Source organism: Pagrus major, chromosome 5, assembly GCF_040436345.1.
Source record: "Pagrus major chromosome 5, Pma_NU_1.0".
Taxonomy (NCBI): Eukaryota; Metazoa; Chordata; class Actinopteri; order Spariformes; family Sparidae; genus Pagrus; species Pagrus major.
The window spans coordinates 33,306,697-33,329,799 of NC_133219.1; the positions used below are offsets into that span (position 1 = coordinate 33,306,697).

General features: G+C 40.7%; 2 protein-coding genes across 3 annotated transcripts; both read left to right on the top strand.

Annotated features, from left to right (window-relative positions):
- Positions 1 to 15: 15 nt before the first annotated feature.
- Positions 16 to 12,353, top strand: ercc8 (excision repair cross-complementation group 8). Of its 2 annotated transcripts, XM_073466754.1 has the most exons (13): positions 16 to 208; positions 305 to 391; positions 853 to 948; positions 1,138 to 1,239; positions 1,829 to 1,952; positions 3,028 to 3,109; positions 4,156 to 4,224; positions 4,308 to 4,374; positions 5,189 to 5,292; positions 5,944 to 6,068; positions 8,533 to 8,730; positions 10,801 to 10,896; positions 11,350 to 12,353. In XM_073466754.1, coding segments are annotated over exons 1-13 (1,218 nt in total). In that variant the 5' UTR covers positions 16 to 206; the 3' UTR covers positions 11,416 to 12,353. The 2 variants fall into 2 exon arrangements, with proteins under 2 accessions (XP_073322855.1, XP_073322856.1); XM_073466755.1 differs by having other exon boundaries at positions 16 to 391.
- Positions 12,354 to 12,647: 294 nt separating this feature from the next.
- Positions 12,648 to 17,896, top strand: elovl7a (ELOVL fatty acid elongase 7a). Its single transcript, XM_073466756.1, has 8 exons — positions 12,648 to 12,763; positions 14,496 to 14,586; positions 14,707 to 14,897; positions 15,314 to 15,394; positions 15,522 to 15,578; positions 15,686 to 15,791; positions 16,060 to 16,196; positions 16,319 to 17,896. The coding sequence occupies exons 2-8, from the start codon at positions 14,523 to 14,525 to the stop codon at positions 16,565 to 16,567; spliced, it is 885 nt and encodes a 294-aa protein (XP_073322857.1). The 5' UTR covers positions 12,648 to 12,763; positions 14,496 to 14,522; the 3' UTR covers positions 16,568 to 17,896.
- Positions 17,897 to 23,103: the final 5,207 nt, after the last annotated feature.

Consider the following 23,103-nt stretch of genomic DNA (forward strand, 5'->3'; position numbering starts at 1 on the left):
ATGGGATACGACGTTCCAACATGGCGGCCCTTTGTATTGAACTGCTGCGAAGCCAGTTGAAATAAGTGTAAAATAAACAATAAATTATCAACATAGGGAACCTTAATAAGATTTAAATAGCACATTAAGCTATCACGGAGCTTGTGGTATGATACCATGCCTTGTTGGACGCCCAAAAGTTCAGTATGGATTAAAAACTTTCGTCAATGTAGGTAACATGCTAGCCTTTGAGCTAGGTTAGCTAACGGTAGCATAGATTAAATACTAGCCCTGCTCTTAAAAACTGGGATTGGTGTTTTTTCAGGATTGAAGCAATGTTGGGGTTTTTGACAGCGAGGCAGGCTGGTCTGGATGACCCTCTGCGACTTAGACGTGCAGAGTCAACGAGAAGGTGAGACAGATGTTCATACATTAACGAAATACTCAGAGAGCTCGTAAATATAAAATGTCAGTATATGGAGTCATTTAAGGATCTATCAGGTTGTTCCATCTACAGTTTAATTAAAAAAAAAGAGAAAGAAAGAGAACAATTGGTGTGTCTAAATATTTGAGAAGCTTTTACTTGCCAACACTTGTAAATTTCACTCAATAAATTCTGTTTGTGATAATCCAAACATCAGAATTGGTCCACAATTAATTTGCTATGCATTGGCTAACTGAATTAAGTAAGTCTTATAATGGTTTAAATGTTTTCATCATTTTGTCACGTACAGTATGCATTATTCATCTCTTCCCTTTGCCTCACCGTTTTCACTATTATCTTATTTTGAAAATCTCCTTGGGCTTCAAAGTTCTGATATGAATGAATGAAATGTCCATTGATGCATCGGTATTCCTCTCTCCGCTCCACAGGGTCCTCAGTTTGACGCTGAACCCTGACAGAGATGTGGACAGAGTCCACGGAAATGGCGTCAACGCCATTGACATTGATGCAGTAGAGGGCAGATAGTAAGTTTACGTAGCCCTTATTTACCATTTCTGATATACAGTGAAACAGTTTTCCTGTCACCCTATCCACACATATTTCTGTGACAAGTTTTCATAGAGATCTACTGGCACTCATACATGGAAAAGACATTGGAAGCTATGTTGGAGGAAGTAGTGCAATCTGTGATGTCAACCCTCTCTGTTGTTTAGCATGTTGTCTGGTGGAGCAGACGGAGTAATCGTCGTCTATGATCTGGAGAACTTCAGTGGGAAACCACAGTACACCTGCAAGGCAGTTTGCACAGTCGGCAGGCGAGTCTTACTCCATTTACTCATTCTGTCCACTGGAGGGTAGCACTGCATCAAGTTCTCACAGTACTATGTCCTTAAAAACTTTTTCAGAGAACATGTCCTTAAGACCACATACTTTACATACAAGTGAAATGACCTGAATCAGAAGGTTTATTCCCTCAGTTACTTAAGTCTGTTTTTCTTTTTTTTTGTTATGGGGATGTGAACAGAAACAATCCTATTGAATCTTGTTTTGTACACTATGGCTCCAACTCTGATGGAGATCTAATTTGTGGCAGTGTGACCTCAGCCTGAACAAATAATCTGATATCATTAGATATTGCTGTTGCTCTATGAAACATCTGTCATGACAGCGTGCACCTTTATGGCTGCACACGGCAACAGCAGAGCATTGAATATAGCTTTATTGTCCACAAACTACAGATAAATTTTTAATGTGCTGGTGCACTCTTGTATTTTTTGTGTTTTGAACATGAATGAGGGATGCACATCACAAAAGAAATTAAGCAAAAATCTGTGTCTATGAATGTGTGTCACATCTAGTCACATTTTATGACTTTGTTTTTTTTGTTGTTTTTTTTTTATTTAGGTCAAGTCGACATGTGCACAAATTCAGTGTGGAGACAGTCCAGTGGTATCCTTATGACACTGGCATGTTTGTCTCCAGTTCCTTTGACAAGACCATGAAAGTCTGGGACACTGAGACACTGAAGGTAAAGCACAATGTTACTTCATGTTAAATGTGATACACTTTGACTTATTCGTGTATTAGGCACACCTGTAGAATTAGTTCCCCTGTGTGCAAAATGCCAGTTGGGATGGACAAAACCAGAAAGCCCTTTCAATATAATAGTGTCCAGGATAAACTTAGTTATAATAGAGCTGAAGGAACATCTAGAATTATACACGTCACAACTAAACAGGTACTTTGGTGCATATTGGAGAATAGTTTATTAAGTGACTGGCTGACATTTGTTTTCTCATAGCTCCATCGCCCTTTCTCTCTTTTTGCTCTTTTCACTATCTCTTCCCGTCTCTTTCTTATTTTCTGCTTCATGCTTTCTACCTTTCTATGCCACCTAGTCCCATATGGCAGGCCCTGAGCTGTGCTAGAGTTACACTGGCACCGCAGTTACCTCAAAAGGTCAGGGAGGGGACAGAAAAGAACCAGCCGCCCTTTCATTTGTTTTACTCTTTGTGACTCTCTGTCCCACAGAAACACACACACACACACACACACACACACACACACTCACTCATACCTATTACATTATTTATCAGGGTTGTGTATTTCCACATTATTGTGTGCTTTGCATTGGCGTGCACATAGTGTATTTACATATTAGGTACTTCTATGCAAACAGAGCCTTCTCTGTGTGTGTGTGTGTGTGGTTGTGTGTCCATTGGCTGAGGCCATGCTGGTGCTGGCACTCGCTGACAGATGGGGCACAGAGAGGCTTTTTATATTTGCTGAAGAATTTGCATTGTAACCGCCGCTGCTCGGGTGAGCTGCCTTCTGAGCTCTGAGCTGTTGCCCCCTCCCTCACTCACTGCTCACTTTTTTATTTTTACCTAATTCATTCTCTGAACCCCTTCCGTGCACTTTGCTGAATTTATACTACAGTTAAATTTAAGGCTGCAGCTTCATTTAAGGTCATGCTTGTATATTTTATCATAGAATTAAAATGTTCATTTGGCTTACATGCACAAGTATACATAACACTAATTATACAGAAAATATCTAGCGTACTGACCCTCTTTGTCCGTCCATCTCCCTGCTTTCTTCAGCCTGCTGAAGTCTTTGAGTTTGAGGGCAATGTCTACAGCCACCATCTGTCCCCCATCGCAAGGAAGCACAGTCTCATTGCAGGTGTGTAAATGCAGCCGCTGTTTTTTGCTGATCTCTGAATAAACCAGCTGGACTTAACATTTCTTTCATTGCGTGCTAAAAAGCACCGAAAATAAGACAAAAATGTCATTAGTTACCCCGTTTCTCAGTTTGTTTCTCCAAGCAGTGCTCCCCAGGCAGCACACCACAGACACCGCCCCGGTTTTGTACCCTTTATACTCCAGTTTTTACCCCGGGTTATAAAGTGACATGTACCTGGAGGGGACAGAATAGGGCCAGAAGCTGGTTTCAAATGGGTTCAGGTTCAGAGTCAGATTTCTGTAGAGAAAAAAAACCATAGGAATCTGGGTGGGATGTCACCATGCCACCAGGCTGGACCAACAGGTTACTCGAGCCTGCTGGGTATGTGCTCATAAATGTGCGCACAGGTGCTCCCTGTTACTTACACACCGTCTTTGACACACCTATTTCTAAGCTGGGGACAATCACAGTGTGTGTTTTTTTTTAATGCTTCCTTCACTCTCAGAGGTGTTACACGTGCTCATTAAACAAGTTGCGTACACCCCTGGAGTTTTCTGTTTTAACCAGCAAGACACTCTTCAGGGAATCTGTTCCTGAAAAGCACCTGTAGCTCATTAATACTGCATAATTTGGGCTATTTAGATTTTAATGACATCCAGATCATCTTCTTTGCTCTGTTAAATTTCACCAACTACCTTGCCCTCCTTCTCCTTTTGTATACATGCTGGGTGTGTTGGCTCATGTTTATCAGAAGACAGTATCAGCGAGTTTTCATATTTACCACACCTTTTCTGTGAGAACCTGTTTTTCACCTTGTGGAACACCTTTCCCTTGTACACACGCTGTCACAGATTATACCCACATGTTTATTAACATCTGTAAAATGTTTGCAGTATTAGTAGTAATGTAATAATAAAACTGTAAGATTTAATTACATTTTTAACTTTTAAGAATCCTTGTAATTCCCCCTTTTTAGTGTTTTAAACAAAAAAATAATGGCAGGCTTTGAGTCTCCCTCAACTGTTTCTTTGTCTCTGCGGTTTCAGTTGGCACCAAAAACCCTAAAATCCAGCTGTGTGACCTGAAGTCTGGTTCACGGATTCATGTTCTTCAGGGTTAGTGGCCTGGCGCACAAATACACACACTTACTTTCCTGGTGTTTTTCTCACGCACATAAATAATAGCTATCCCCCTCCAGGTCACAGAGCAGAGGTCCTGGCTGTGCGATGGTCGCCCAGATACGAACACATCTTAGCCACTGCCAGGTAGGCACCGTTAACTGGAGATTAACCCTCTGAAACCATCAGCTAGTTTGCCCTCAGAGCCACTTCAGTGAATAATGCCAGGTACAGGACAATCCCCACCATGCTGTGTCCCAGCAGTTCTTGTCATCTCAGTTCCTGCCCATCTGGCCGCATTGCAACCCTGAGTCAAGGATAATGTCACCACATCACATGCTAACTGCAGCACTCTGGTAGCCCTGTCAGTAAAGCATATGGTAGATACAGTCCCCACCTGTTTTATGCTACATTAGACATGCTAATTAACCAATTGGGATCAGTGTGCTGTTGTCTCTGTGGACTGTAAGTGATTTTGAAAACAACTGGCACTGAGAGGCGCTCAGATATTCTATTACAGCGCGGCATGTAAATTCCCAGTAGAAAACTGACCTTTTGAAAACAAACACTGGCTTCCAACACTCGTGTCTATCAAGTTTATTAGTTTCAGCATGTATTGTGCCTATAAATCTCTATACAGGGTTGCAGCGATATAGCGTAAAATATTAGTGTTATTAAAAATGTCTATATTTTGAATTTATATCAAGTTTCATGTCTGTCAGGACATAATATTTACCGAAATTATAATTGTTTGTTTAACCAAAAAAACCTTTCTGTTTTCTTTAAGGTTCATTGTAACAGATAACAATACTAATGGTAATCATATTGTAAAAAATCTGTTGCAACCCTATCTCTATATTGCACTTGATCGAACTTGTGCTTATTTTCTATGGTTTAGAAGATTATATTCAAATTAACCAGGAGAGTGTAAAATAATGCACTCCCTCCTTTTCCTTTTAAGTGCAGACAGCAAAGTGAAAGTATGGGATGTGCGTCGGGCTTCCAGTAGTCTCCTCACTCTGGACCAGCATAATGGAGACAAGTCAAAAGCCTCCTCTGAGGCAGGTACTGTTACCTCTCCCCTTCTCTTTCTTATCCTGTGTGTTTTTCCTCATTCATCCTTAGTTAGCTGGGCTCTCAGTAGATACATTTTGCCCTTATATAGAGATTAAAAGTACAGAAGGTGATGCAGTGCATCATCCTGTCATATATTTACCCTTCCAGAACCATAATAATCTACCAATCACTGTGCAAGATGTCGATTAAAACCCCACACGATAGCATTTTCGCTACACTTGTGCTGCATAGACATGCATACAACAGGAGCTGTGGTGCGCTTAAGCCCAAAAACATCTTTAATTACAAGCTGAAAAAACTGAGGAATTAAGAACAAGCTTTCTAGTAACTGATGCTTCTAATGAAACATTTTGGAAGAAGAAAATTAAACATAACGAACAGCTCTCTGGAGGAGAGGTGAACATTCTGCATGTACAGTATCTGTTTTTCTCGCCTGAGGTCCTGTTTGTGTACGAGCAAAGGAGGGCATTGTCTAGAGGAAACCAGTTTCCTGTTTCGTTTTTCAAGTTGTTTATTGATTACTATGAGAAGTGATTTGATAAAAGATGTGCTGTTGGTTCTTGATAAAGATGAATTGAGGAAAATTGAGGAAAACAATGACAAATGGATGTTACCATGTTTTTACCTGTGTTTAACCAGTGAACACAGCTCATAATGGCAGAGCGAACGGCCTGTGCTTTACTGGTGATGGCCTCTACCTCCTCACGACTGGAACTGATGACCGTATGAGACTATGGAATAGTGCCACGGGGGAAAACACACTGGTAAGGTTTGTGCATGTGTGTGTGTATGTGTGAGAAAGAGAGAGTGTAAATGCTTTGTCCTCATAACCTACCTGGATTGACACTTTGGATTTTGCAAATGTGGCAGCTGCATCTCATTTGCCCTTCCCAGGCACTTCCTAGATACCCAAAATGTCCTACGTGATACCCTTCAGTCTGGTTTTGATCTCTGAAACGCAGGCTCAGCCCAGCTGTCTTTCCTGGATTTCAGTGCTCATTTTGACACCTGTTTTTAATTTGATAGTACCACTCAGCACTGGTTCTGGACATCCCTGTATATCAGCAATATGAGACAGTATTACATGTGGAGTTTCACAAGTTTAATCTTTGCTCCTGTTTCAGTGCAATTTATACATGTGCACACTTATATGATGTTCTGTAGAAACACAACCTTACAGTCGACAGGCAGGCTGTCAAACTAAAACATGAGTTATGTAAGGCAAAGCGCCACATATAGCTGAAGAGTTTGATTAATTTTAATACCAAAATATTGATCGATATTGGTTTAATGTGTTTTAGAGGAAACAAGTTATTCTTGGCAGTTGCTGCCAGTCTCTGTTGTGTCTCTCAAGAAAGCCAGAAACAAACAAGCACTATAGATTATGACATCCTTACTCTTAAGTTCACTTTCATTACTAGCAAATTAGGTCACAGTGTCTTGTCCTCAGGGCTACCTAAAAGCTTTAAAGTCTGAGCTGATACAAAATGCTGCTGCACGGGTTCTAACTGGGGCAGGAATCCAACCCGATCAACCCAGTTGAGTAAGATAAATCTTTACACAGCCCTCCAGTGTTTGGTTGCTAGACATGACATTTTTACGACATGGCATGACATTTTTATTATTTCTCGGCGTCCACCAGTCAGTGTAACTGAGGCCATCTCAGTACTGCATCAAACATAAGAGAGATTGAAATTTCTCAGATAAGTATCAAAATTGTCTGCAAATTGAGTTGTTTTTTTGGTTATTTTACCAAAAAAAAAAAAGTCTTGAATTTGGTTCAGAATTGTTAAGTATGGTTACTTTTCCTCAATCGTTGTCGGTTTTCAGAGGCACAGGAGAATTATTATTAACATAATATTAACATATTACTGTCTAAAACTTTTCAATTTGGGACGCAACCAAGCAAAACAGATGGAGCTAGTAAAATAATGATTGTGTCAGGAATATTGAAGTGGGAGAAAGTAGTATGTTAACAAGTGAAACAGGAATTAATGGTTAACAATGACAAGCACCAGCCAGCAAGCTGCAACTGTTAACTAAATTTGACAGCCTCGTTTACATCACTCCTCTCACAGACTCTTCAGGACAGACTCTTTGAATATTTGGTTTTTGGTGATGATAATAGAAAAGAGGTGACAGTAAGTCTCACGCTGAACCCTTTCAAATTGTTTTTTTTTGTCCAGACTGGACCAACAGGATGTCTTTACAGCATTGGGTCTCCATAAAATAATGGAACATTTGTATATCCAACGCCCTACACAACACCACACCACAGGAACATAAGCTTACCCTAAAGCCATGGCAAAGAAAGCCATGCTATTAGCCGTACCCGCTCTCACAGTCTCCTGTTCTAATTTCCTGCTCTGCTGCCTCATACTGCAGTTGCCACGGTGGGCTTTTTTCCATTGTCATGCTAGCACAAGACAACGAATGACTTAAAGGGTAGATGACATTCTCTCCTGGGCGAAGATAGGAGTGGGAATATAAATGAAGTAGTGGGGGTTTCTGCTGCACAAGAACGTTACCCAATTCAAACCATTAAACAGGTTTCATGGTGTAACGTAGACATGAATTGAGCCTCATAAATCTACACCATCAAGGTGTGAAGTGAAAAGTGCTTGTTTGTACCTGTTTGTCTTCATTTCGAGGTCTCTGCAAGTCCTGGAGAAGGCTTTAAACAGGTTCGAATAACCTGAGAGGTGTTTCATTCTGTCAATTCTGATTTAGAAGCCTTCAAATGGTGTTTTTGTTTTTGGCTGTCCTTTTCAGGTGAAAAAGTAGGTATCCCGTTGACCTTTTGACCTCTATATTCCACTGATTTCAAAATGGCTGTAACAAGTCAGGAAATGCAGCAACGCCTCAGCAAAAGCCTGGTAGAAGAAGGCTGAAAACGTGCGAACAAGGATATACACATACAAGATTAAAAATATTTTAAAAATTGCCTTTTGCAAATGTTTATATGGAGGAAAGGAGAAGGAAAATGCACAGAACACAATGTGTTTTGAAAGGGGAACATTAAATATAAGCATAAGTTTTGTTTGTTTAGTGGATATTTTTTGATGCACTTAATGGCTGGCTTGTAACAAAAAGTTATTAAAAATAAATAAAAAAAGATTGATAATTATCCATAAAACCAACACACATTGTTTGGTGTCATAAGTGGTTCATATCTGGACATATACACACACATCTGAACCTTATGTGCCTTCATTGTTTGTCCCTCAGGTAAATTACGGGAAGGTCTGCAACGAGAGTCGTAAAAGGCTCCAGTTCACAGTGTCACGTGGCTGCAGCCCGGAGTTTGTGTTCGTGCCATGCGGCAGTTCGGTCGCTGTGTATGCCCTCCACACGGGAGAGCTGGTCACGATGCTCAGGGGCCACTACAACAACGTCGACTGCTGCGAGTTCCACACGGACTACCAGGTGAGACGCACTGAAGTCCCAGGGTGGTGGCTGTTCCCCCACATCTGGCCAAGATACCCATCTATCTGCAGAGCTGCCTTTGTTTGTATTTCCATCCATCTTTCTGTTTGCTCTGCCAGTCAGGTCGAGCTGGTCTGAAAAGAATTTAGGTCACTTTCTTTCTGTCCATCGTCTTTTTAATTTATCTCTTCATGGTGTTGTCACTGCAGTAAGAGCCATTAGACATTTGCAACCATTATGGCAGTCTCAAATGAGCCACTTCCCTGCACAGATAACACGGTCAAGTCAACATTTCCCGAGCTATATTGAGCTACTATAAATGCAAATACAGTCACCCAAGTGAATGCTCCCAGCCTAAATGTCAGCTGTGACTCTGTTATTTTCAGGAGTCACATGGTGAAGGTTTAAATGTAATGCCATCTCCTTTAGCAGAGTCATATATACTGTAGGTGCTACTTTAGTTTCATCATTATTGTAGCATATAGTCCTTTGCATGTGCTTTTTGCCATGTGACGATTGATGGATGTCAGAAAGAAAATGGCTATTATTTAGATGTTATTAGGAGTGTCTCCCTGTGATGCAAAACAGCAACATAACAAAAGTACACTCAGCCGCAAACATGAGGTTCAGCACGAGATTAGAGTATCACAGGTGCAGATCGTGTTGACATAACAAGTTAAACATGTAAGATAAACATGCAAATAAAAAACAAATGTACAAGCAATAAAAACAGTACAGTCAATAATAGCTCTGTGTATGTAAGTGGCAGATGATGTGTGACAAAATACCGAAAATCTATCTGAGGATAAAGGGAGTTGACTTTGGCAAACAGATGAGATCAGCCTAAATTTTCAAAGTTTCCTCACAGCTAACAAACAGAGGAACACAGCCTTTTCTAACACACTTTTCAAAGATGTATGAGACGTGTCAATATCTTTAAAAATAACAAGTACGTTTGATGTTTTAAGTAGCAGAAGACAAAACAAAGCCGAGAGCTTTTTTTAAAGGCTGATTCAATATGCCCACATTTGATGATTCCAATATCATTACACAGATTTTAACAAGGTAATTACGAAACAAACCTGCCAATCCCACAAATGGCCAAATCTTTACCTCACAGTAATGTCTGACTAAAACTAGTATTTGTTTTCATTCAAGCTGTTGGCAGCAATCAGTCAGCTCCTGATGCATCGTTAAATCCAACTATGATGCTTGTTTATCATATCATTCTTGACAATACAAAGCTGTTAAAGGTGAAATATATGAAATTCATTGCCCCTAGAGCCATCTCAGACCTAAACAAATGCATGCATTGTTCACTCAATAGAGTTGGTAGGAAAAAAAGAAAATGGTATGTGCTTACAAAACTGTAGCTGTACTGTATCTTAAGCTATACTATGAGAGTTTCATACCAGGCTGCAATGTTGAAAATGGAAGTGGAGAGGACGGAGAGGGACTCACGTGCACACTTGTGCACATGTGGCCAGCCTGGCTACCAAACAAAGAACAGAGGCTCAGATCACAACACAAGCGGAGTGAAAGTGATGTCATTTTCTGTTCCGCATGCCATTACTGTTTACGCCTTTACATAACAAATAGTTGTCTGCTGCTGTTCAAGATCTGATATATTTAACCTGTAAAATTCTTTATTTGTTATGTATTTATCCTCACGATTCTTTTAATAACCTCATGTAATCAAAACGATTGTAGAGTGATCTCCAACCCACGCTCTGTGTATTAGCCAATTCAACATCCGGTGACAAACATAGGCTTTGTATGTGTGAGACAAGAATGCAGTTCGGCTGCTTGTCACTCCAAGGAGTTCCAGGAAAGGACACCTAGTCCTATCCATGTCCGTCTCATCGGATGTAATGACACTGATCATTCCCATGGCACTGGCAATGTGTCCCATGAGTTCACTTACATTGCACGGACCCTTTTGAGCTGATTAATTATTTTACTCCTGATCCACATCACGCTTGTTAATACGGGATTTCCCCTGGTGCTGATGTCATTGTTTGGATGTTAAGTAAGTGTTTGAACCAGTGTGTCCTTGTTCTTTGTGTGTAGGAGTTGTATAGCGGAGGTAAAGACTGTAACATCCTGGCGTGGGTTCCTGTCCCTCGTGTCGCAGATGTGGAAGAAGAGTTGAACAGTGCAAAAACGGTAGGAAACAATAAACTAAACAGATGTGTTAGGAACAATTTTAACTCATTTCAAGTGTTTTATATCATTATTTTGTATTCTAATAAAAATCTCAGTAAACACAATGATTAAAGTCTGTACTTTTATTTGGTTATTTTGTCACCATGTCGCGCATGAGATGATAGATGGGTGATGTCTCATCTTAGGAATTTAAATAATGAAACCTCATTCACGTCTACTTGGCTGTGTCTAGCCATTTCTGCATTCTCGTAATGCTTATCAAATTACAAATGGCTTCTGTTTGTGTCCAGTTTAACTAGTCGGCACAACTAGTCGCCGGTTTCCCACCATGTTTTTTTTCCCCCCATACATGGTTGTGAAATGTACATATGTGTGATATGTGTATGTTTTTATCATGGATCTATTTAAAGAATACGACTTGATATTGAGCTGAATGTCCTTTATTCCTTACAGAGTGCTGTGGGCCAGGCTTCAGTGAACCCTGCCTTTCAGGATGCATGGAGCAGTGATGAAGATTAACGCTGGTGTTTTGAATGCGTTTTGAAAGTAGATGTATAGGTGTGTGACCATGCAAACTAGCACACATCCGTCACCATTAACTTGTCAGGTCCACGGAAACGTGGGTTCAAGGAAATGTCTCGTTTCTGTCATCATCGCTGTCAAAGACGAAGGCCTTAAATGAAATGTGTAAATAATTGTACGACTTTATAAATATGCACAATGTTGTGAAGGTTTTTTGTACATTTGATAGTTTTGTTTTTATTATTTTGCTATTTTTTTATTTGAACGTAAAGCCCACATGGTCCTTGGTATGCAAGAAGAGCTTTATGTTGCAAAGGTCCTCTGTACATGATTTTTCAATAAGTCATCTGACATTGTGCAAATTACACTCTGTTTACTGTTTAAAGTTTTTGCGACATCAGAACGCATCTTTACTGTCATTTCACACAACAAGCTCAAGACATTTTGTAATACTTTGCTTAAAGGGACAGTACAGTGTGTGGTGTCAGTCTTTCAGTGTGTGTGTTGACAAGGGACTGGCCATGATCCTCACATGTGAGAAACACCCATTGTCCTCTTGACACACTTGGCATTTGTTTATAAGTTCTGCTGTTAGCCCTTGCTGAAACTAGCAGTGAGGAGTGATACTGAAACCTTTCTCTCCATCACCACCCCACCGTCAGTTTTACATATTCATACATATGTTAACACCTGGGACCCACATGAGCCCCCACCCGTCTCCGCAAACCCCAAGGAATAACAAAAAGACAGTACAGTGATGAACATTGTTATCCCTTTTTATGAGACTATTACTTGTTGCCTATCACTCCAGTGACTTTGATCCATCCAGGATACTGTTTCAACTGTCTTTTTGACAAATTGCCTTAAGTGTCTTGAATTGTACAGTCTTCCATTTGTCTGTCTCTTGTCTTATAATAAAAACACTGAAAATACTACTCTATCTCTTTGATTGACTTGTGTAATCATGCTGTAGTTTTAGAGACGCTGTGGAAAAAAACAGCACTTATGGTAATCACCTTTTTTTGGGCTGAAACCGTTGAGCAATGACGTCGGAGGAGGATACTTAATTGTTGAGAAGTCTTTTCGATGAGGCATCGCTGAAGAATGAACGTGAATCTGGCTCCGGTGGACGGCAAACCGGCCAATCAGCGAGCGAGGAGGCTTGTCTGGACCCCGGACCCCGCCCCCCGATGGCTGCCATAAGGAGCGCGCTCTGACAGCGCGTGAACAGAGCAGGAAACACACCTGTCGAGGAGGCGCAGGTGAGCCGGGAGATTGGATACAGACACATTTGACTGCGCAAAGGGGATTTCCTTGAGTATCAGCGGCAGCAGCAGCGCTACAGGTTGGTAATTTCACTTTATTTACTGATGAAAAAAACCTAAAATACCTGACGGGAAAAGTAAAGGGAGCAGCGGGGCGTCGACGCAAAAACGTGACCACGGCCGCTGAAAACATTTCCTGTCACTATGTTGGGGATGGGAGCCGCTGGACTCGTTTTTCATCAGTTGCGTCACCTGGTCCGCATCAGCGTGGCCTCTTGTTGAGGACTGAAATGAGCTAATATTGGATAAAAACTAGCAAAACTTATGCATTTGGATGCCTCAGGTGGTCACTAAACTTAAGTAATTTCTACATGTGCTAGAATGAACCAGTATAAATGTAATACGTCATCCACACATCCAGTAAATGTACTCCATGTACTTTTTTCTCTGTAAATCTTGGGAGGTCGCCTTGCTGCAGACACAAAATGGCGAGGTGTGCCATGGGAGTAGCAGCCTTTACATCCCCGGCTCCAACGTTAATTGGCGTGTCAAGGCTTGCCAGGTCTTCATTAGTGTTCAGACTCCAGACCGCCATGCCTTCTCTCACGGTTCACCCAGTGACTTACCCATGCCTTGTTCAAGTTCCTGTTGACACACCTTGAAAACCTGTCACGTAGGGTTATATCCCCTGAAACCCTAACAGACCTTGGGTTGATAGGTTTTTTAAAAAAAAAACTTTTTTTAAAATTATTTCACATTTTTTCACTCATTTCAGTTTAATTTAGATTTTATTTGACTTTTGTTGTGTTTTTAAAGTGATGTGTCTGAGAAAGAGAAGGTCCCTCTTGTCATGGTTCCCATACTTTGAGGCATCTTTCGTGAACCAGTCAAGCCTGTCATTGTGAAACATACCCTACTGTAGCATGTATGAACTCTGTGACAGTCTGCCAGCCATCAGCCCCATGTAAAGAGTCTTATTTATATGGTACATTTTATACAACCCATTGACTGAAGGGTCACCCATAATGGCTGCAGCACTGTCACCAGGATCACTGGGGGGAAAATTTTAGTCCCATTAACCTTCAGTTTATAAAATTGGCCAATTTACGCTGAGGTGATCCGAACAACATTACACAGTGGGATTTGCCCTCGTCCTGTCAGCTTTTCTTTTTAGGCTACACATCAAAGAATGTTTAACACAGTCGGAGAAAAACTTTAAAAATGTTTCACACCCGGATCACCATGACAACAGACCAACAGATAATTTCCACCGTAGCCATGTGTACATTTTCTTGAATAACTTCTACTCACACTGTTGTTCTTTCTGAGACACTGACTGCGACCCATTGTACTGCCCGTACACTCTTGGCTTTGTCCGCTCAGAGGGGCAGCAAAGAATGGCCCGGTGACCCTCCCCCTCCCCGCCCAATACAGTCCAGTCTTTCAGCCGCTCCAGTGTGCTGTTCAAGTACAACTACGATGACTGAATGTTTGTGATCTTATCACATACCAGTTGCATGGGGAACAAATGATACTAAGTGCGGTTAGTTTCAGCTGAATAGCTCAGGTCAAACTTGTTTTTGGTTGTTGGGTAGACTTCCTTTTGGGAGTTAATTGTCAAAGTGGAGGAAGTGGTAGTTGTTAGCAACCTTGATAGTTCCTCAACATGAAACTTGATGTTCAGCTTTTGAATGTGTGAGAATTTCTGTAAACAAAGACCTTTTTGCCTTCCATGAACACAAATTTTGCTGACTCTGTGCTTCTTGAACTCTTGTCCGGTCTAAACTGACCTTCTAACCTTTGCTCTTCTAGGTGAATTGCTAGGATCTTGCCTGGAAGATGGAGTTTGATAGTATAAAGTCCTCAGCCGCACTCATTTATGATGAGTTCATACAAAATGCAGGTGAGTCTCGGCACATTCAAACACATCATTTAAAATCTGACACTGTCATCACTTTTTGGGTTTGTTTCTGTGCATGAATCTCGTTGATCTCACCGACCTGTCCACATGCTTCTGTTACAGACTGGCGGACGGAGAAATGGCTCCTCATGTCGTCTCCTCTCCCCCAATCGCTCATCATCGCCGCATACATTTACTTCGTCACGTCGCTGGGGCCTCGGATAATGGAGAACCGCAAAGCCTTCGACCTCAAAGGAGTCCTCATAGTCTACAACTTCAGCGTGGTGGCGCTCTCGCTCTACATGATCTATGAAGTGAGTTATCCTTTTTGCTTCAGCGCCTTTTTTTTTTTTTTCGAAGAACAAAGCAGCGACGCATGCCATCGGCAGTCTTGTGAAATACTCATGGACTGTTTAAAACTTGACTGTGTTGCTAAGGTTGAACCAGATTGGCAGGTGTAGTCTGTATGTTGCCTCAGAACTGCATAACTTAAACATGACTAGACTTTTTTTCTGTCATCTCCTAATTTATCAACGCACTGCATTTCCTGTTACACATGGTGTAGCTCTACTGTGTATGACAGCCAAACGTTAAGTTACCAGCAACGATTCTAAGTGTCTAAGAAAAATCAAATGAAACCAAAAAAAATTCAAGTAAAACTTTCACCTACAGATAAGTTTTTGAAGGCACAGTGGTGAATAACCGCACTTTGTACTGTTCTTCTCTTCAGTTTATAATGTCAGGATGGGGAACAGGATACACGTTTCGCTGCGACCTGGTCAACTACTCCGATTCACCACAGGCTATAAGGGTAAGCCACTCATCTCCACATATTGCAGCATTTAAATTTGGCACCAAAACTCCAGTATAAGATCTGGATGTCATTTTTTTATTTTTTTTTTTGAACCAGCACTGAAGTGTTCTTATGTCTCCTCTAGATGGCAGCAACATGCTGGCTTTACTACTTCTCAAAGTTCATTGAGATGTTGGACACGGTAAGCCACAAAATACTTGTCAGACGCCAGTTAGAAACACTTCCTTGTGTATCGTGTTGCAGTACATCTATCACCAAACGACAAACTGAACTAGTGTGCCTTTCCAGGTCTTCTTTGTGCTGAGGAAGAAGAATAGCCAGGTGACATTTCTTCATGTCTATCACCACTCAATCATGCCCTTCACATGGTGGTTTGGAGTTCGGTTTGCAGCAGGTAGGATTTCAACTTCGCAGGATCAGATGTGCCACTTCAAAAACAAGTAAAAAAAAAAAAAGATGAAAACAAAGTGTTTCTTCTAATAAATAAGTGTAATGAGAGGCTTGGATATAAATTGGACAGTTTTTGCCGTGTTTTTTTGTTTTGTTTTGTTTTTTTTATAAACTGCAAGCAATATTTCCCGTGACATTACATTACATTACTTTCTTTTAACATTTTGTGGCTATTATTAATGATGCACTCCCTTTTTTTATTTTTTTCCCAGGTGGTATGGGGACATTCCACGCCATGCTTAACTGTGTCGTCCATGTTTTCATGTACACCTACTATGGCCTGACTGCCATGGGCCCCAGCTACCAGAAGTACCTGTGGTGGAAGAAATACCTCACTACCATTCAGCTGGTATGCCGAGTGTTAATTTTTATATATTCTTTTTATCTTTATGTCCTCAAAGTGCACTTGATGAAGACCTGTAGTGAATCCTGGCAATAAACTCGACCTTTCTCTTCCTTGTTGCTTCCCAGATCCAGTTTGTCATGGTTACCAGCCACATCTGCCAGTATTTCTTCATGTCGGACTGCCCCTACCAGTTCCCGATCTTCATCTACATCATCGGGCTGTACGGCATGATTTTCCTGTTCCTCTTCCTCAACTTCTGGTACCACGCCTACACAAAGGGCAAGAGGCTGCCTAAAGTGCTGCAGGCTCAGACATGGGCACACCACTCCAACGGTGTCATGAATGGAAACGCCAGTCATGAAAAAGACGAGTGACGCAAGACCCGGCTCATCAGGAGGTTTCAGGGTTGACCTCATGTACGTAAGCAAACCACTGCAGATTAGGGTTCAACCCCAGTTTGTTTGGACTATATTATTTTGATTGGTTTTCTACTTGCAACTGCAACAGACAATCCTTAAATTATGACCAAAGTTATATTTAAGAGGCATATTGACCCAAACGTTGGTGTTTTTTAAAAAAAATTGTTTTGTTTGTTTACACTGAAGGTAAAGTTCCTCTATGGATGTTTGCAAATATCCCTCTTTCTGCTACAGTAAGGTTGAAGGAAAAATGTTACTTGTCAGAAATCAACTTCACTATTCACACTGAATAAGGGCTTTAAACCTGTCGGACCCTCATTGTACAGTCAAGCTGGGTCTCTTCAAAAAGGTTCTAATGCTAAGATCATGTTTTATGCTTGATTTGATCTTGTCTGAAGGCTTTTAGGAAATCCAGTTCTTTTTTTTTTGTTTTTTGTTTTGTTTTTTTTAAAGCTGCGCACTGAAAAGTTAAAGGTTGTTTATTTCACTTGACCTAAAATGATGTTGACTGTTCTGAGTCAATGTGGTGTTCAAAATACACATGTTAAATGGTTAATGCATGCAGAACAGGGTGTTTTTTAGCTGTGATCACAAATACATGCCCACCTATCTATGGTTTGAGTCACAACCACTGCTGATGGTACAGATGTTCAGTGAAAGAACTTCTCACAATGGGTTCTCCTGACTTAATAATCATCCTATGAAGCTTTGGTGTGACTAAGATAACCAGAGAGGAGGGCTGACGGCCCGATGTGGTTCTCATAGGATCCAGAACAGAACTAAAGTTTTGCTACTTCCTTACTGAGGCACACTGCAAAATAACAGTTTCACAGGACCGTAATATGCACAATTGCATGGAATCATTTAGCCAGCCGAAAAACACGAGCATCCTCGCTTGCTGGCTTTTAAGTATTTCGCTTCATGTGTTGACGCTCTGTAACAGGGCCTTCAGATGGCTGGAGTCAGGCAGTGTCTTCGGACTGAGGTCTGTGGAGTAGTTTTTATATAAAATTATTATGATCTTAAGTGAAAAGTGAATGTAACACTCTGTTGCTTTTGGTGATTGAGGACACAGGATTGAGCTTGGCATGGGGGTGGAAAGAGTTCCACCTCCTTTTTATTCAGGTGCAAGCCCATAAACACTAAAGATTTACAGATGTTCATTTCCTTGTCAGATTCCTTATCGTTCAAGAAAGTAATACTGTAAGCAATGATGTGACATTAAATGTTTATATTGTATTTTATATGTATTTATATGAAAATAAACGATCAATGTACTCTGAAGCAGTGTCATTTTGCTTTTTTTTTGTTTATAAGTTACGGTCATTCTCAAGTTGCTGGACAACTGGAACTTTTTATTTTTCATTTTTTGTCAGTCACGGATGACAACACAGGACAAAATGTGAGTTTATTCAATCATCAGTCTATAAAAGAAATGGATCGCCAGTTAACCCATCTTTTCCTGGGTGACTGTTCTCCCAGCGGCAGTCAAAATTGTGTAGTTATAGCAAGGTTTATAGGAAACCAATATTGGCTGCAAATAAACCAGTGATTATCCATCCTCGTCGCATCATTTTAGATGTTTCCCTCCCCCAACACACCTTACTCAAATGAACGGGTCATTATCAGGCTTCAGAGCTTGATGAGCTGATCATTTCAATCAGATGTGTTGGAGCAGGGAAACTTATGAGACATGCAGGATAGGAAACAAGAAACCAATAAACACTGAATTTTGAAACTTTTTGCATTACTTTTTTTTTTTTTTAATTTAACCACTCAAAGACTTCGTTTTTTTTTGTTGCAGCTTTGTTTGGGCTGCATTGCAAACAAAGCTGTTAACCTGTAATCTCCTAGTAAATAAACCTGTGCGTGATCTGTACTTCCTCTTTTGGAAGCATGGTCGAGTCGAGGTGCTTTTAAGAAAGGAAAACCAGGAACCACATGCGTAGGTTGAAAATAACTCTAATCTGTTTAACCTTATGGTTGGCAATAAATGTATTTCATCATACATTTCCTTGACAATAAACATTTGATAAACTACAGGAAACACAACACACAGACCTCTATCTAGAGTCTGCCTGCTTTTTGATTTTCCCTATTTAAATTAATTGAAGCTTAGACCTGACTTTAATGAGCTATTTTCACCAGTAGGAGATGCTGTTTACCAGACTAGAGAAGGTTTGCTGTGTACAAGATTCAGTGCATTATAGTAAGATGGATCACCACACATAACAGATTCAATTAATTTCACATTCATGAAAAAGTCTGGCATCCTCTGCTGTAAGTCATCTGGTGGAATGTGTTATTTAGCAACGCTCCATTCTAATCCACTTAAAATTGACTATACCTCAATGTGGTTCTCTGTATCTGCAGGATAATGAACTGTGTGTTGCTGTTGCTATGTGAAAAGCTTGTTTCTGTAAAATGTTAGTGGACCATACATTATTTCATTTATATAGAGGGATTTTTTTGATGATTTTCATCACAAATAATGCATTTTCTTAACCTGTAGAGGAACATATACATATACATATATTTTTTTTAATTCAAAGGTAGATAATGGAAACTAGCAAAAAGGAAATGTGTCAATGCCCCAGAGAGTCCAAACTCAATCCAATTAAGAGTTTTGACTGGACTTGGAAAAGGCTTTTCACTCACTACATCTGTGCAACTTCACAAAGTTTTTTATTAGAAGGATCAGTGCCCAGATGTTGCCCCTGGAGACCTGTGAAGGATAAAACTGCTGCCAAGGCTGTATCCATTAAATGTCGACTTTTATGGCATTTAAATCTGTTTTTACTTTGACTTTATAAGTTTGTTTTTCTGTTGATAAACTTAAAAAAAGCCATATAAAATCTTCTTTGTAAGATAATTAAACATGTAAACTTCCAGTGGGGGTGAAAACCTTTTATATACATCCTCTATATAATTTCAGACATAGAACAGTATATATTTTACACAGCTCTTTTTCTGTCCAACACCCACGCTTCCCCCACTCCATCACACACATACACACAATCACATCCAGCAAACAGGAGAGCACACTGACCTGTCTGTTAGATATTAGCACGTCCTTCTGCACTGAAGTGGCACATAATGATACCACCACCAACCAACAGCCCCTGAACTCTTCATTGAGTAACACTCAGCTGTGCTTTGGCAAACATGAGAGCTTTTCAAACATAGAAAAAAAGGAAGCTGACATCAGTACAACTACAAATGACAGAAATCATTTAAAAGTCTGTGGCTTTCTGTATATATATGCAGCGTGGTTAATGAGTTCTGAATCTGACCGACTGAATGCAGCAGAGATGAGAGCAGGCGACAGGACAGCAGAGCCCTCGGAGCGCAGGGATGATCGCGCTCCACCATGATGAGTTCCAACAACCCCTGTCTGTCTCCGAGCCACCCTCGCAGGTCCTCTCTGGTTTAACTGTGGAAGAGGCTGGGATAACTAGGTCATTATCAGGCTGAATGTGTGAGACGACTCATCACTGTAAATATGTGTAACACAAATGAGGTGAGTCAGTGAGCAGGGTTTGTTCCTGCTCCTCACCACAAGATATGCAATGTTTTTAAAATGTTTTTTTTTTTTTTTAATCTTATTTGATTGTTTCTGTGTTCATATTTGCCATTGCGAAGAACATTTTTCCTCAAGTTGCCAAATGATAATCAGACTAATTGTTTACATCTGCCATACCCACACTTGGTGTTAATAAGAATTACTGATATGTCCAATTAAATCTGAAAGTTTCCGTACTTCGAACTGTAATTCATTACATGGATGTGTCACAACTTCAGTCTCAATTAGATCTAACAGTGTCAGCGATTCCATAAATTAGTTTAATGGACCCTTGTTATTTGTGCAGTGACATTTATTTTGCCTTTATAGCTGTTTGAATGTTAAATTGACCATTTATAGTATTAAAGTAGAGTTTAATTTGCTTAACAGCGTATCGTCCATGTAAGTGGAACATCTGGTCACACTGAAAGCATCTGTAAAAGTGTCTTTTTACAAGCTAGTTGCTAACTTTGTATGTTTGCCATTTGGTGCTAGTAAGGTAGTGCACAGTGGGTTTTTCTGAGTTTCTTTGCCTGCTGCAGTTGGAAATTATGCTGATAGACAAGGGGGGGTTGAACCAAACAGTTAACTTGCTGGCTGGCAAACTGAAACAATGAAATTAAGGACGCTAAAACGCTGCAGGGAACTCCAGAGTCCAACAGGATGCCTCAGCTGTCACACTCTGCCACAATCAAAGGTGGCACGACATGAAACAACGTCTAAAAAAGTTGTGCTGTCTCCTTCTGCGGTGACTGTCAGGAGGACTCGTGAGGCTTTTTAAAATGGCAGAGTCACGCTACACACAGTCACAGGAGGAGAGGCTATTGCAGATAAGGAAAGGAAATAAATTAATGGTAATTGCTTTTCTTTGCTGTAATTTACCAGATCACGACTTCCAGGCAGTGGTGCCATTTTGTGCAACAGTAGTTTGACTGTTTCTGTTTGTTTGTTTTTAACATCAGTGGTCGTGACTCGTTACCACAGACCACCTCGACGTGTCTTCAGTTAGAAGGGTGACGGCACCCTGGAAACTTTCTGGTGAAGGACAACAAAAGTGCTGACTGTATGGGAGAAAGTAGAGGGTGCTGGAGGGGGAAAAGAGGCCACAAGGGGTAAAACACAGATATACAAAGGAGAGGAAACAAAATGTCAGCCTTTACACATTTGTTCCACTATTTACTTTATGAAAAACCTCTCTGATGTGAGACGTGGAAATACGTGGCAATATACAGAAGCTTGATGAAGGTGAATCTAATTTTGCTTGGTCGCATCTCTTGAACCTCTTAAAATACGATTACGCAGAGTGAATTTAGCCAGAGCAAAGTGTCACCCAGGTGGTCCGTTAAGTCCTCGATAACGAGAGCGAGGAGCAGGGAACCGAGTCTGTCGGCAGAGAGCAGATGGCTCTCTGAGAATAATTATTGGTGTTTTAGATAATTGTGGGTATTTGGTTGCCCTAATAACAATCTAATCTTCCTCTGTCCCCATCTCTGTCTTCTCCTCCTATTAAGAGCTCTTCAGTGTGAGAAGGGAAGAATAAGTATGATTCGGCTTAAAATTTAAATAATAGACACCATGATTGGGGTTAGCAGAAAAGTGACGTGCTGCCAGTGTGCTGCTGCCACTGTGCCATCTTAACACAGTCCGCTTTCACTTATCATGACATCAAATTGAATTTGTCTGTGCGCGTTGCTCTGATTAGAGTTTTATATGCTTATTAAAAGTGAAGCTTGGTCTCTTATTTTTTGTCAGTGTTGAAGAGAGCTTTTGTTGAAATCTGTGCCCTGTTTGTGCTTCGTGTCCGTCACCACAAACCGATAATCTGCCGCAACGAGTCTTTAAATGTGTAATATGAAATAATTTTTGTTTAACTAAAATTATCAACAGTATAATTATAGCAGTATTGATGTTATGTCAAAGAAGTCTATGTATCTATGCGCTGCAGAGATATCTACTGAAGTTTGCATGCTAATGTGCCAGCCCCGGTGCATCCTGTCCTGTAATAGTGCCTCGTATCTCAAGAGGTGATAGTCTGACAGAACAGCTGATGCCTCTCCTTTTTTGGTGTTACCGGAGTTACACTGTGGTCGGGCATTCACCAATTACATAACTTGCCCACTGCCCCCACAGTTGCCTTTTTAAAAATGATCAATACTCATCAAATGATGCTAATGTGACAATTAGATTTGCAGGTCTTACATTCTAGCAGGAGTCACATTTTACTCATCATGTGAAGAGAGGGTAAGGAGAGTTGACCTGCAAAGATGGCAGAGGATTTGTTCTCAAAGTGAAAAGCAAAAGCACCTAATTTAAAAGCGCAGATTTAAATCCACTGCTGACAGAGAGCCTGGTAGCGTTAATGAGGGAGAAAGAGTTAGTTACCTCACTGAGAAGTGGAAGGTGTGCAGCCTGTCGCCTGCAGGTCAACTTGTGTTTCATCAGTTAAAAACTTTCAGTGTGAAGCTGCAGCAGTAGGAAATGTTCTGTTTGCATTAGCAGTAAACTAATACAGCGCTCTACAGACAGTGAGCGTCTTTTATCAGTAAAGCTGGTGTTGTTGCGAGCTTATTAGTTGGTGTGGAAATGTCCCCTGCTGCGGTGACAACCTTACACCTCACCACTGTGAGGTTGTGCTTACAAGGAGGGTGCTGAGCCCTGTTCCATGGCCAACTAATGTGGCTCCTGTTCTGGTGCCCATTACTGCTAAGTGCACGGCTAACTGAGCTAACTGGCTAATAGCACCTAAAGTTAGCAGCAGTTAACGATTACTCTGGTGATACACTGCCCCATATTTGTTTGGCGTTTGAATTCAGCAGGTGGCAATTTCTTAAATATTGCACCTTCCAGATTAAGTAGTACCTTGTTAGCTTCAGACTCCTGAGTCACTGTATTTATTGTAACTTTTTTTGTTGTTGTCATAATTCGGTTG

Coding starts and splice junctions, on each gene's coding strand:
- ercc8 (XM_073466754.1), top strand. Junction 949..1,137: donor GATGCAGTAGAGGGCAGATA/GTAAGTTTACGT, acceptor TCTGTTGTTTAG/CATGTTGTCTGGTGGAGCAG. Junction 4,375..5,188: donor CACATCTTAGCCACTGCCAG/GTAGGCACCGTT, acceptor TTTCCTTTTAAG/TGCAGACAGCAAAGTGAAAG.
- elovl7a (XM_073466756.1), top strand. CDS start 14,523: ATGGAGTTTGATAGTATAAAGTCCTCAGCCGCACTCATTTATGATGAG. Junction 14,587..14,706: donor TGAGTTCATACAAAATGCAG/GTGAGTCTCGGC, acceptor CTTCTGTTACAG/ACTGGCGGACGGAGAAATGG. Junction 16,197..16,318: donor ACCTCACTACCATTCAGCTG/GTATGCCGAGTG, acceptor GTTGCTTCCCAG/ATCCAGTTTGTCATGGTTAC.